This window comes from Ostrea edulis, chromosome 1, assembly GCF_947568905.1.
Source record: "Ostrea edulis chromosome 1, xbOstEdul1.1, whole genome shotgun sequence".
Classification (NCBI taxonomy): Eukaryota; Metazoa; Mollusca; class Bivalvia; order Ostreida; family Ostreidae; genus Ostrea; species Ostrea edulis.
This window is the reverse complement of record NC_079164.1, coordinates 69,782,894-69,796,090: the sequence shown is the minus strand read 5'-3', so window position 1 is coordinate 69,796,090 and position 13,197 is coordinate 69,782,894. Positions and strand designations below refer to the sequence as shown.

At 36.0% G+C, this 13,197-nt stretch overlaps 1 protein-coding gene across 1 annotated transcript; it reads left to right on the top strand.

The window, feature by feature from the left end:
* Window positions 1-5,331: 5,331 nt before the first annotated feature.
* Window positions 5,332-11,406, top strand: LOC125683540 (uncharacterized). Its single transcript, XM_048924808.2, has 2 exons — window positions 5,332-5,657; window positions 11,109-11,406. Exons 1-2 carry the CDS (start codon window positions 5,345-5,347, stop codon window positions 11,339-11,341), a joined length of 546 nt encoding a protein of 181 aa, XP_048780765.2. The 5' UTR covers window positions 5,332-5,344; the 3' UTR covers window positions 11,342-11,406.
* The last annotated feature ends 1,791 nt before the right edge of the window (window positions 11,407-13,197 follow it).

The following is a 13,197-nucleotide window of genomic DNA, read 5'->3' as shown; positions in this document are numbered from 1 at the left end:
CTTTCGTGCTTTAACATCAGTATGTCGCTCGCCCCTTCATGTCTTATTTTTTTTCAGCAGCCTTTTCATTTGCATTTTTACGGTTTGCGCAGTCAGTAAGTTTTGTCATCGTCGATTCCACAAGTTTCTCAAAACCAGCTAGGTCAAGCGTTGGTATTTTCACATAGGTCCAAGACCAACCAAACCGGCAAACCCCCAAGTTTGTCAAATTATCTGCCCAACACTACTAATTAAGGCATATTTATAGCCCCCCTCCCATTACTTATATATTGCTCTTTTTCATGCGGATGGCACTCCTACGACACGTTTTCAGTACCGAGAAGAGAGAAGATATTGGCATGTTGCCCATAGTTGCATGATAAAAATTCATGGCTAACCAGGTTAGAGGTTTGTACATTGGACACAACCATGTCATCAAGGCTATTGAGATTGAGTTGTTCCGAACAGATGGCACTCGTCTGTATGTCGGTCCTGGGAAATCAATTATTTCTCAACAATATCAAGCGGCCTTGGAATTTTTTCTTTTTTTCTTTTTCTTCAAATGTCAAGGTTTTTCTTACCCGCCGCACAAGTAATTTATCATTTCGTGCTTGTTGCTGTTTGCCAATTGTGCGTTTACTGTAATTTTTGTGCAACTCCAGTTTCAAGTACTGTGGTTTGGTCAAATGACTTATTCTTATCCATGTAATACTTTATTGTATTTTGAGTTTCACTCAGTTTTTAATCCTACAAGTTTTTTGTGGGGGACATTGTTCCAATGTCTGTGGCCGAACTGGGGAGTCGGTAATGGTATGTGATGACTGTTTCTCCTCCAAAACCTGGTTGTTTCCCCCACCTGCTTCTAAAGCAGGGGGCAATTTACAGTACTAAGTCGTACAAGTTAAAACAAGTAAACTAATAGTGGGGCCACCACCGGGGACGGTTGGGCCCACATCCACCTCACTTCAGTGAGGGGATGCTACAGTCTGATGCATGTTTGGGGCTTATGTCCAACATGATAATGTACATACCAGGTAGCACTGCAGGAGACAGGGTGAGAAGGGCGGGTCTCGCTTACCTCCTTAGAACGCTGGCGTCCGTTCAGGTCTGGGCACTGAATGTTTTACTCGGGGCCCCCCAGTGTACCCCTTACAAGTTAAGTTAAACTGGCTCACTGGGCGACTCCCCAGTTACCCCACAAAAATTTTCACATGCGGCCGATATTGTCCATTTCAGTATATCCCGAATGTGTCATTGCTGTTATATGAATAAATTGGTAAACGTTGCTTGTGTCTGTTATTCACTGCAATGAGTCATGGACTGTTATTACAGCCAGTTTTTTGGTTTTATCTATCAGGCGGATTCTTTAATTAATTGTAAATTTCATGATCCTAGGGGGCTAAGGAGGAGCCAAAATTATTTTAGTGATTATTGTATTTATCATTTGAAGGACTTAATTAGGTTTACTGATACAGCAACACCAGAGTTTTGACTATAGGGTGGGTCAAATTAGTGATATCGTTAATGATAATACATACAGTGTATATCATATTATGTAAAACCTTTAATCTGATGGCATTGAAGTTTTAAGAACACATCTTGTTTTATGCTGTTGCGGAATATTAAAGTTTAGCTCAGATATTCAGAACAGGACATTTTCTCTCTCTAGATTTTAGCCCTTGGGACTATTGATACTTTTAACTAGTACTCAGGTGACCGATAAGGCCTGTGGGCCTCTTGGTCATTAATAATGCTAGTATATTAGAACTTTCAATATGATATAATCTAAGATGGTTATATAATGGTTCAGTGTGTCTTTTCATCTCACAGAAATTAGTGGGAAGAATAAGAAGAGTACGAATAAGGCACATGTTCCCCCAGCCAAATTTGTATAAGTAATCATGGAGGAAGAATTATATTAAGAAGACTAGGATCATCTAACTTAGTGCAAATGTTCCCTATGGCGTTGATGCAATGTATAATTTTCAAAAAATACAATGCTGCTTCTCAAGTTAAACTTTATTAGAGAGAAAATCTTTATTCAATTTGGTATTAAACAACGCCATCTTAGGACTAAAATTTCATTAATACTCTTCGATATCGGAGAAAGCTTTGAAGACATTTTTTGAGCTATTCATAACCACTATATGGTTTATTAGTATTTTGATCTTCTATTTGGTTATTGGTATTGGATTGGCGTATTTTGCAACGTGAGCGTCGCTCTTGTTAAGTTTCTTTCAAATCTTATAATATACATGACTACCGTATATAAATTTCATTGGTTCACAAGATTAAATCAAAGTACTGAAAGTACTGAAAAGCACTAAGCTGACTTCATGAATTCTGTATGTAATGTTAATGAGCAGGAACAACAGTAAAATAGTTCATGCATCATTCTTTATTTTCGTACAACTAAATAATACATTTTCTGTAAGGAAATAACAAATATGGATTGTAAACAATGTCCTGAAACTTTTCAACATGTTGAAATATATACTTTATATGATGTTGTTAAAAACAATGGTCACTATAATAAGTTTGGTCCCACCCGGAACTAAAACCCTATCCTTGGATCATGAAATTTACAATTTTGGTAAAAGACACCTGCTCTTTTTAAATATCTGTAATCAGAATTTAGTATCAATAACATTATCACCGCTGCGGTGGTCTAGAGTTAAAGTGTTCGCCCTGTATGCGGACGGTTAGGGTTCGAATCCCGGCCGCGACAGACCTAGGTCGTTAAAACAGGTAGTGACAGTTCCATCACCAAACTCTCTGCTTCAGATGTGAATGTTACGGGTCCTCGGAGATGACCTTAAAAACGGATGTCCCGTGTCACAGTAAGTGTGGCACGCTAAAGAACCCTCACTGCTCAATGGCCGTATGCGCCGAACACAGGCCTAAATTTTGCAGCCCTTCACCAGTCTTGGTGACATCTCCATACGAATTAAAAATCATCGAGAGGAACGTTAAACAAGATACAATCAATCAATAGCATTAAAAGCTATGTTATTCAAATATTTTACACATAAACACTTTATACCCAGTTTGGCCCCCACCCATCTTCCCAAGTCAAGGGTTTCTGATCCGCTCCGGCTCCCACCCTGGATCATGAAATGCTCTACATGACTATGCAATTTTTTTTCTTACAGATGTGATGTTGTAGAGAAGAATATTTTTTGGAAATTTGTCAAGTTTTGGTAGAAAATGTAAAAACAGTTGTAATGGTAGTTTTCGGTAAAAAGTGTTATTACGCAACTAACTTACTGTTGTGATCCAGTTTAATAGTGCATGAAATATTTTTAGAATACAACTAAAATGAAACAAATCAATAGTTTGATACATTCATGTATGCCAAATAATAATAAAAAGGAACAAACAAACAACTGGACAAAAAGGAAAAATACACATAACAACATACACTAACTAACAAGTGCCACATATATTCATGTCAAAACACAACAATGCAGGTCTATGAAACACTTTACATCAATTTCATCACCTCACCAGAAATCATTTAAATACATACATAAACATGCATTTGTATGACTTGTACTACAGAATCCAGTGCATAATTATCTGTATATAGCAATCAGACCATGAAAGTGGAATTACATTTGTATTTTTCATTCATACAGATTCAATAATGAAGTTGATTTCAATTCAAAATCAGGTTGGAGAGAATGTGTATCCAAATAAGTCAGATAAATACATGTATAACTGAAAACAAAATTTAGGAAGTTATTTTAAAAAGATGTTCATCATACATGTGCAATATCAATAACTTTGAAACTGAATGCTGGGTTATCAAAAAGAGTGAAAAGAGCTCATTTTTAACATTAAAGTTAGTGCAACAGGATATACTAAATCGAATATGATAAATTAGACTAACATTATATGCATGAATTTACATTTCGGCATTGTAGTGATTGTTTGTTATACGTAAATCTAAAAAAAAATCCTCCAAGAGTTTGTACATAGGTACATTAAACACTGTACTCATCAACATGTATGTATTACACTCCTTGTGTAAAAGCTCATATTCATATTGCAAAGGAAACTCACCCGTTTGTCTGAATGAGACATAATACACATTGTTATTCTTTTAATTTTATAAAACAGTTCTGTATATGAAAATGCAAATAACCTTAGCAAAAAAGCATACGATTCGCAGCTTGTGTAGGAGTTCTAATATGAAAAAAAAAACTAACAGAAGTGACTCGCAATAAATATATAATATTTACAACAAGTAAATGTATAAGCTCAATGAGAATCCCAAGCTAGTCACTTAAAAATTACAAAAATAATTTTCAAACGGTAATGTTCAAACCGCTGTTAAAAGTAATGAAGAGGCATCTCGCCGAAAAACTAAATGCATTTTTTATATGAAAAGATCGTTCAACGAAAACAAAATGTGAGGACAGGGAACAACGAGAGTAAATCCATGCCCCCTTTCCCTCCTTCCTCCTTTGTACGTTCGGAATTACATGTAGCATATGCCTGTCATTGTCTATTGTTTGTTTGAAGTACAAACAACTTGAAAACACGATTACTTTTCATTGTGTGTAGCGTGCTGTGGACCGCAAACCATTTTACATTCATGCTTGACACAATGGCAATGTCTATCTAACACTTGTTCTAACCATATGTATTTCAGTAAACAACCCTCGTAATATTCCAGGCGGCGTTTTGAGGACTTGAAAACTGGGCATTGTCTTCCGTAAATGTTACCTGTACAAGTGTCGACTTTAAATAAAATTTACTTACTTATGACTCGTGTATTGCTTAATGACGTGGCTTCTAATTATAGATTGCACCATGCAAAAGTATTGATTTTCTTGACCTCCAAGCGCTATGCGACGGTAACAATGCAAAGACACCCTAGCCAAAACGGTTTCATGTACAGATTCTTATTCATTTTTAGATTTTAAATTACTTAATAATCACTTTAATTATTACAGACGCAGATTCAAACGGGAATTTTAACTGAAGAATGACCTGCATCTGTGTCTCACTTTCCCCCAAAATGAGGACAAAAATGTCACCTTTTTATACATATTTTATCCACTGTTCAACGAACTGTATTTTCGAGAGAGAAAATGCCCCTGCAAATATGAATGTTATCCCCGTACTAGATCGGTTGTAAAATTACGACTACTTTAAACATGACTTGTTTACTACAGCGATGCATAAATTTGCTTATAGGTGGCGATAAACCGGAAACGTGATGACGAAAGCAAAATCCAACTGGCGACAATAAAGCGCAGCTACGCTTAGCGCTTTAAAAACACATCCCATACCTTGAAAATATTTAAAAACCTATCATTATCGGTGACATATCAAATCATTTTTCCAAAAGTGGGACATGCAGATTTCTCAGGTTCTCCTTTTAGTTGCGGTATTCAGTCTTAGGGAAGCTGAATGTAACTGCGGGTCTTACGCCGAGTGTAGTTTACTGGAGTGGATGGAATGGGGGTCCTGTGAAGGTCCGTGTGGGGGGCTAACTATACAGACACGGAAGCGGTCAGTATGTGTTGACATCGACAAAATACAACCCTTTACTCCGGAGCATGTCATCAGCTACTGTAACTTTACGTCACCCATTTCTGAAACAAGGCAATGTCAACAGTGTAGAAATGGAGTCTATAACGTCACTGCTTCAACTTGTGATCAATGTGGTAAGATACACTCATATAGAATTCTATTAAGTTTGATTTTATTCGAAGTTTATTTAACAATTCTTAAAGTGAATTATCCAAATATCTAAAGTGAAGGGTAAGAAGAACGTGAATAAAGGTAGAGAGGACCACGGCCCACGTCGCTCACTGAACATTGGTATTTTAAGTATGTTTGCAAATTATGCATGATAATGTAATGGTTCACTTTTGGTTCTTACTGAGAAGATTATATATATATATATCCCTGTATGGTGGTACCGCACTAGTCCCAGTGGTCATGGTTTGAACAAACTGTAGTATACCCTACTTGACGATGCTTGCATATCCATCTAACAAATCAAATCCTATCTTGCTGGGAGTAAATGTCCTGCATCTCCTACAGTTCCATAAGTCATGTTATGTTAACTGAGCTTGCATTCAAATAGTCTCAATTTGGTTCTTACTGACCGTAGAAAGTATTTTAGAAATTTTCCTGTATATTTCTGAATGAGTAGGACCCCACCTCAGTTTCATGATTCGATTCGCGTGGGGATCTGGATTAGAATAAATCTTCATTATCCCTTGCTTGTCGTAAGAGGCTACTAAATGGGACGGTCCTTCGGATGAGACCGCAAAAACCGAGGCCCTGTATCACAGTAGGTGTGACACGATAAATATCCCTCCCTATTCAAAGGCCATAAGCTCCGAGGATAGGCCAGAAATTGGCAGCCCTTCTTCTCGAGAGGGATGTTAAGCAATGTACAATCAATCTTGATTAGAATGAACCTGATTTTACACCACATGGCATTGTTCGCATATAGATTTGATACAATGTATCCTTGTGATTCTTGAGAAGAATTCTAATATTCCTTTGTGAAATGTTAGATAATATTGGTCCAGAGCATCTCAAACAATTTTAAATTTTTGTGGATTATTTTCTGTTGGAAGAGGACACTTTTCTTCATTTGAACAAACTTGTACAGTGTATCCCCTTACACAAGACGACTTTATGGGAAGATATGTTGAATCTGCCTCTTGGTTCTCTGCAAAGCATAAACCAGAAGGATTAAATGACCGACAGACAGCCGCTGGGCAGAATGTGGTCAGTAAAATTATGTCTTGAGCTGTGGTAGGTCAAGACCTGCAATCATAAACACCTCATTGAGCTTTTAAAACAAGAACAAATTAAGAATAAAAAACTGTTGCTCCTTTCTAGATCTACCGGAGAATATTTTACTCGGTTTGTCGATCAATTCACTTAATAAAGATTTTCCTTTATTGTCAGGAATAGTTTAACAAGTATTCCATCGCGAAGGTACTTTGAAATTTACCTTAAATGAAATTGATTTATACCAAATGTGATGAATATATTCGTTTGAAGTATTGATTGATAGTAAACAGATTACAACCTAAATGCAATATTTCTTATAATTCATAATAATTCTCAGGTTATGTTTTATGAATTTTGAAATGTGACGCTAATGTTTAGACAGGGGTAATTAATGCTCATAGAGTAGAAGTGCCGTGATTTGTCATGATATTAGTATACCAACTCTTCTTTGACGAGTAATGTAATGGATTTTGGATCAATTATGAAAAATCCCCTGGAGATAGGGAGATATGTTTGATCATACATAAATTTGGCCCATAATGGTTTTGTAGTAAATCCTTCTGTGTTGTCTAGTGGTTCATAACTGTTACAACTTCAAAAATCCCAAACTCTTGAGCTTACTAATTGCATTAGAATGTTTTCTTTTTTTCTACGTTACCTACTGAACATACTTTGTGTTATGACTTGCACACAACAACCGAAAGAATCTTAAATACAATGCCTGTTGGATAAAGCTATGTACATTTACCACCCACTAATGTAAGCCCGCCAGCTAATTTAGTCATATTACATAACCTGTTCGAGTGGCAGAGCTAATGTAAATCTGATTACATTAACAGTTGCTAATGTACCCGCTAATGCAATCAGTGGTTGATGATGTTGATCCATGTATCACATGTAGTGTTAACCGCTCATTTTATACACCGATCTGTTATATGATTCAATCCCCTAAACTAAGTTTGAGACATAATTTGTTTACTTAAATTCTTTTGATTATGATTCGCATTGTGATAATGGTTGATATTATTTTCAATCATATTTTTATGGCCTTCCATCTTCAGCGGAAAACCGTTTTGTTATTCTTGGAATTTTCTTTTCTTTTCATTTTATTATGTCCCCCTTCAAAGAAGAGGGGCATATTGGTTTGCACCTGTCGGTTGGTTGGTCGGTAGACCACATGTCCGCTCAATATCTTGCAAACCATTCACTTGATGATAATGATATTTCATATGTGGGTTGGTTATGAGTAGAAGAGGACCCCTATTGTTTTTCAGGTCAAAAGGTCAAGGGTCAATCTACTCTGGACACAGGAATATAATGTCCGCTCAATATCTTGAGAACCTTTTGCTTGAAAAACATCAAACTTGGCACACTCGTACATCCTAAGGAGTAGATGACCCCTATTGATTTTGAAGTCATATGGTCAAGGGTCAAACTGGGCATAGGAATATACTGACCATTCGATGTCTAGAGAACCCTTTGCTTGACAGACATCAAACTTGGTACACCAGTACATCTTCAGAAGAAGATGACCCCTAGTGATTTTGAGGTCACATGTTTTAGTTCAAGGGTCAACCTGGACATTGGAATATACTGGCCGCTCAATATCTTGAGAACCCTTTGCTTGACAGACATCAAACTTAGTACACTGGTGTATATTCAGGAGAAGATGACTGCTATTGATTTTGAGGTCACATAGTCAAAGGTCAAACTGGACATAGTAATTTACTGTCCACTCAATATCTTGATAACCCTTTTGCTTGACAGACATCAAACTTAGTACACTGGTATATCTTCAGGAGAAGATGACACATATTGATTTTGAGGTCAAAAAAGTCAATAGCTGAACTGGACATAGTAATATATTGTCTCCTATATTTTAAGAATTATTTGCTTGATTGACACCAAACTTGGTACACTGGTACAACATAAGGAGTAGATGACCCCTATTGATTTTTATGTCACATGGTCAATTCACTCTTGACATAGGAAGATATTGTCTGCTCAATATTTTGAATTGATGATACTTCTATCAATTAAATGATGTGTGTGTATAACCCTTTTCAATTTTGCACCATGGGGGGCATATGTGTTTTACAAACATCTCTTGTTATTATTTGTTTTCAATAATAGCGCAAAAATAACCATTTGAATTTTATGACACATCTATTTTAGACACCATTAAATAAACATACGCTTATCCCCCCTCCCCCTACCGAATTTGGATTACATCACTTCCGGTTCGAGAAGTTTTTCTGTTTTTAAAGTACCATTTTGTGCACACATCTCCCCCAAAAGTAGTGAAGATAGGGAACAGAACCGCCTATGATAGACAGTTCAATGTTTAATACTTGTGCCATGTTGTATTTCAGTAAACCTGAATCGCAGTCACAGAGCCCGTTGTGGCTCAAAAAGGCGCAAAGTAACATGTTATAAATTTACACACGTTTTTTTTGTATCTTTTAAACCGTATACTGTGATATCATTGATGCTCGTGGGGGCCAATGTTCTAAGGTAGCCATATATTTACTAGTTAATGGGATGGAATTCCATGGGTTAACGTTATTTTTGGAAATATAAATGATATTATTATAGAAGATATTGTAAAGAATCACTGGTTCGTGGGAACGTAAATTTGTGAGAGAAAGTATCCACGAAATCCACAAACATTTGAGCCCCCACAAACAATGATGATTCCAAAGTACAATTGTAAGTACATGTACATATATTGAAAAATCGTACCAAATTACACATGTAACAACCAAGATACCAAGAAAAAGGGGCTACAGTTAGGGACCCGAAAGCTTTAGGGGCTACAGTTAGGGACCCGAAAGCTCTAAAACGTTTTTATTTCTTTGACTGAAAAAAGACGATAAATTTATAATGCATTATATAAGCAAATATATTTATTGTGAGAATACTTATCTGCTAATAAAACACCAGTTCCCCATCTTCCATAGTTAGGAAGTCTAGGGGACTGAGAGTGTACACTTTCAATTCACAAAAGCTTGTTATCGAAAACCATGGGAAAGCTTACATGAAAAGAAAACAGAATTTAGATATTGTCCAATTTAATTTAAATTCGCTTCACATGTGTCTTATGATATATTAAACTCAAACATAATAAGTTGTGATTTGTTATCCAAAGTGGCCACGATGGCCTTTGATTGGTTAAAAATTTGATATCGTCCGATTTTATTGACAATCGTATCAAAGCGTGTTAAGACTGAGTAAATATTATCTCCCAAACTCGGTTTATTATAGAATCATACAATAAGACAGGTATTACACATAGGTACATTAGTGTTTGACATTGCAGGAGATATCCATATCGTCACCCACTTGTGTAATGCACTGGACTGGGATGGGATTAGCACGTGCATTCGCAACCATTAATGTAATCAGGATTTAATGACGCATGTACATGTAGCTGTGCGACTCGCACTGGTAATGCAATCGGTTTACATTAGTCCATTCAATAGATTGTATAAATCACCAGTACAAATCTATGAGATAGATATCAATCCAATGCGCATGCTTTTAACAATCAGAAAACACTGCAAATCTGCACATTTCAGCATATTTACAAACGTAATATCGAATCCAGTACATTTAGCATCGGTATCTACGTACCATGTCGCGTCTGCATATTCCTTCATTATCATTTTAAAAACATAAATTGTGTCCAGAAACGTCTGAATTAAATTCAATATTCCCTATTTTATGTGTTCCATATAAGCACTTCTTAGATACTTTTCATCAAAGACCACAACATACATATTTCTAGAATGTATTCTTATTGACGAAACTTCTACAATACTAGATGAACGCCGGTTTATTCACGAACATTTCTTGTTCATTGAAAGTGTAGCGTTCCAATATTTGCTTTTTCTCTTCTCTCAATATGTATGGTAAAATACATAGAAATAACAACAATGCTTCACAAACTCGTGGTGATCTCTGAGATGTCGTAGCAAGTGTCTGATCTTGTTTTTGTTTTGTATGTTCTGTTATATTTTACGTAGCATTCAAGAATTTCTCGCGCATACAGAGACATGATCAAGTTTAGTGAAGTATCATCAAATATTGACTTGTGCATGATGTATAGGGGAGTAGCAGTGAGGGTTTCTTATTGTGCCAATGCCTACTCCGACAGTCAATCTCATTACTAGCAATTACCAGAAAATATACATGTACAGTATATATATATATATCATTTGTACCCCTAAAGTGCATTGTAAATTAACAAAAATAGAGATTATTACGATCTAAAAATTCTAATAATAAAATGAAAATTAAACACTACATTATCTATACTTCAGATATAATGTGACATAATACATAGACAATTCTATTTACAGCAAATACCCATGGTGGATTAAGCGTCTACGAATTTCCGAAATGGTTCCGATACCTAGAAATTTCTGTATTGACTTTGACATCGGTGACTGTCGTATTAACTGCGGGATGTGTTTGCCTAAAATGCTGTAGGCTGTGTGGATGTCCTACTTCTGATGACGACAATGATGATGACGAAAGAGATAAGATAGAAGCAATGGAAAATTACAGAGTCGGACAGTCCAGACTTTACTAGATCCCAAAATGGATGAATTCCTCTATTGTTTAATAAGTTTTATTGACATTAAATGAGGAATGATATTAACTCTTTTCTCTTATATCTAGTGTTAAAACTTTGCTAATGAAAGGGTTGTCTATGGGTTTCAAAGTAAAGCTTCGTACCCTCTATTGACTCCAATTTCATTACATAATGTGTGTTACGTATATCGAGGCTACTATCGGTGTTCCTCTGAAATAATGCCCCACACGTTTTCTTTGTGAAAATTATATTCCCACCATGACACATGCTTTCATAAAATCGCCACTGCGTTTATCATATGCGCATGGATAAGGAGCTGGTTATTTTGTTAAAATCAATTTTATTTCATTTTAATTATAATACCAGCAGGGAAACTGATTTACTAAGTATTAATGTACATGTAATTGCTTTCCTTTTATGTAATCAATAAGCAATGCGTATACAATACTTTTAAATTCAATTTTTTTTAAAATTCAAAATACCATTACAAGTGTCTGTGATATATGAATTGTTACAAAATGTCTTAGGACTGCACATAAAAAGGTTTACATTGTATTACAGTTATATTATTGGGATTCACCGTCATCAATGCGTAAACACTATTTCAAATAATCATAATCCGAGATTCCTCTGGCTCTTATCCAACTTTTGTTATAACATTTGCGGATAGTGTCTGGGCGAGGACCGTATTGAAAAGGATGAATTCAGCGACTACAGCAGATTTTACTACTTTTCCTACCTTTTACAACTTTAATTCGACTATCTACATGTAGCTTCCGAGAACGTGGGGTTCGGTAATCGGGTGATTATTCTACAAGCTTGTCATGATAAATGAAAGGTGAAAATAACGAACAGTGATCAATCTCATAACTTCTATAAGGAATACAGAATAAAAGAGTTGGGCAAACACGGATCCCTGGATATACGAAAGGTGCGATTAGGTGCCTAGGAGGAGTAAGCATCCCCTGTCGACCGGTCACACCCGCCGTAAGCCTTATATCTTCATCAATTAAGCAAGAGTAATCTTAAGTCTGCTTGTGCAGCTGACTGCCCACAGTTCTATACCATGGTTCCCGCTCTTACGCCCCCATGTCATAATATCTAAGAATAAGAGGAATCTCAAATTGATATGACCTTTGAATGCAATAAAAAAAATTAAGTATACATCAGATAATTCATTTTATTTAAAAGTATTTTTTTTAAAAACCACCATATTACAGCTGTGTACTTTAACAGTGCTTTACTTGAGTTTCTTGGTCAAATAGAAAAAAAAGAGGCATGACTGGTCAGGTACTAATTAATATTCATTCCTACTGCATCGATGGTTAGTTCTACTGTGGCACATTAGAACCATTAAATTACAATTGAAATAATTAACCAAACATGTATTGGACTCTAGTAGGTTTTTCTTCTATCCCTTGCTTTGGTTTTCCATATTCTGAAATACTGGCAACTCCATGGTGTATTCTAGTATATATTTGTATGAGGATGTTTCCAGTGCATTTTCTACAAAGTGATGTCATTTCCGTAACTGCGCGGCGTAACCCTTTCCCATGTTAATTCTCGGATATTGTTGTCTGCTCCTACTTGTATGGGTTTTGGTCTTCGATCAATCTTTTTATTTCTTTTGCTGGAACGTTTGCAGCTTTTAACACACACGTATGTTACAAATGATACAATGCATATTGGCAACAATATCAAGAACAAGTAAGCAAGAACGGTGTGCCAAGAAGCTGTCTTCTCCTCTATTTGCAGCCCTGTAAGAGAGATAGAAAGAAGAGAAATTACAACCTGTAATAGAGATAGAAAGAAGAGAAATTACAAACACCAAATACAGTTATATGCATACAAAG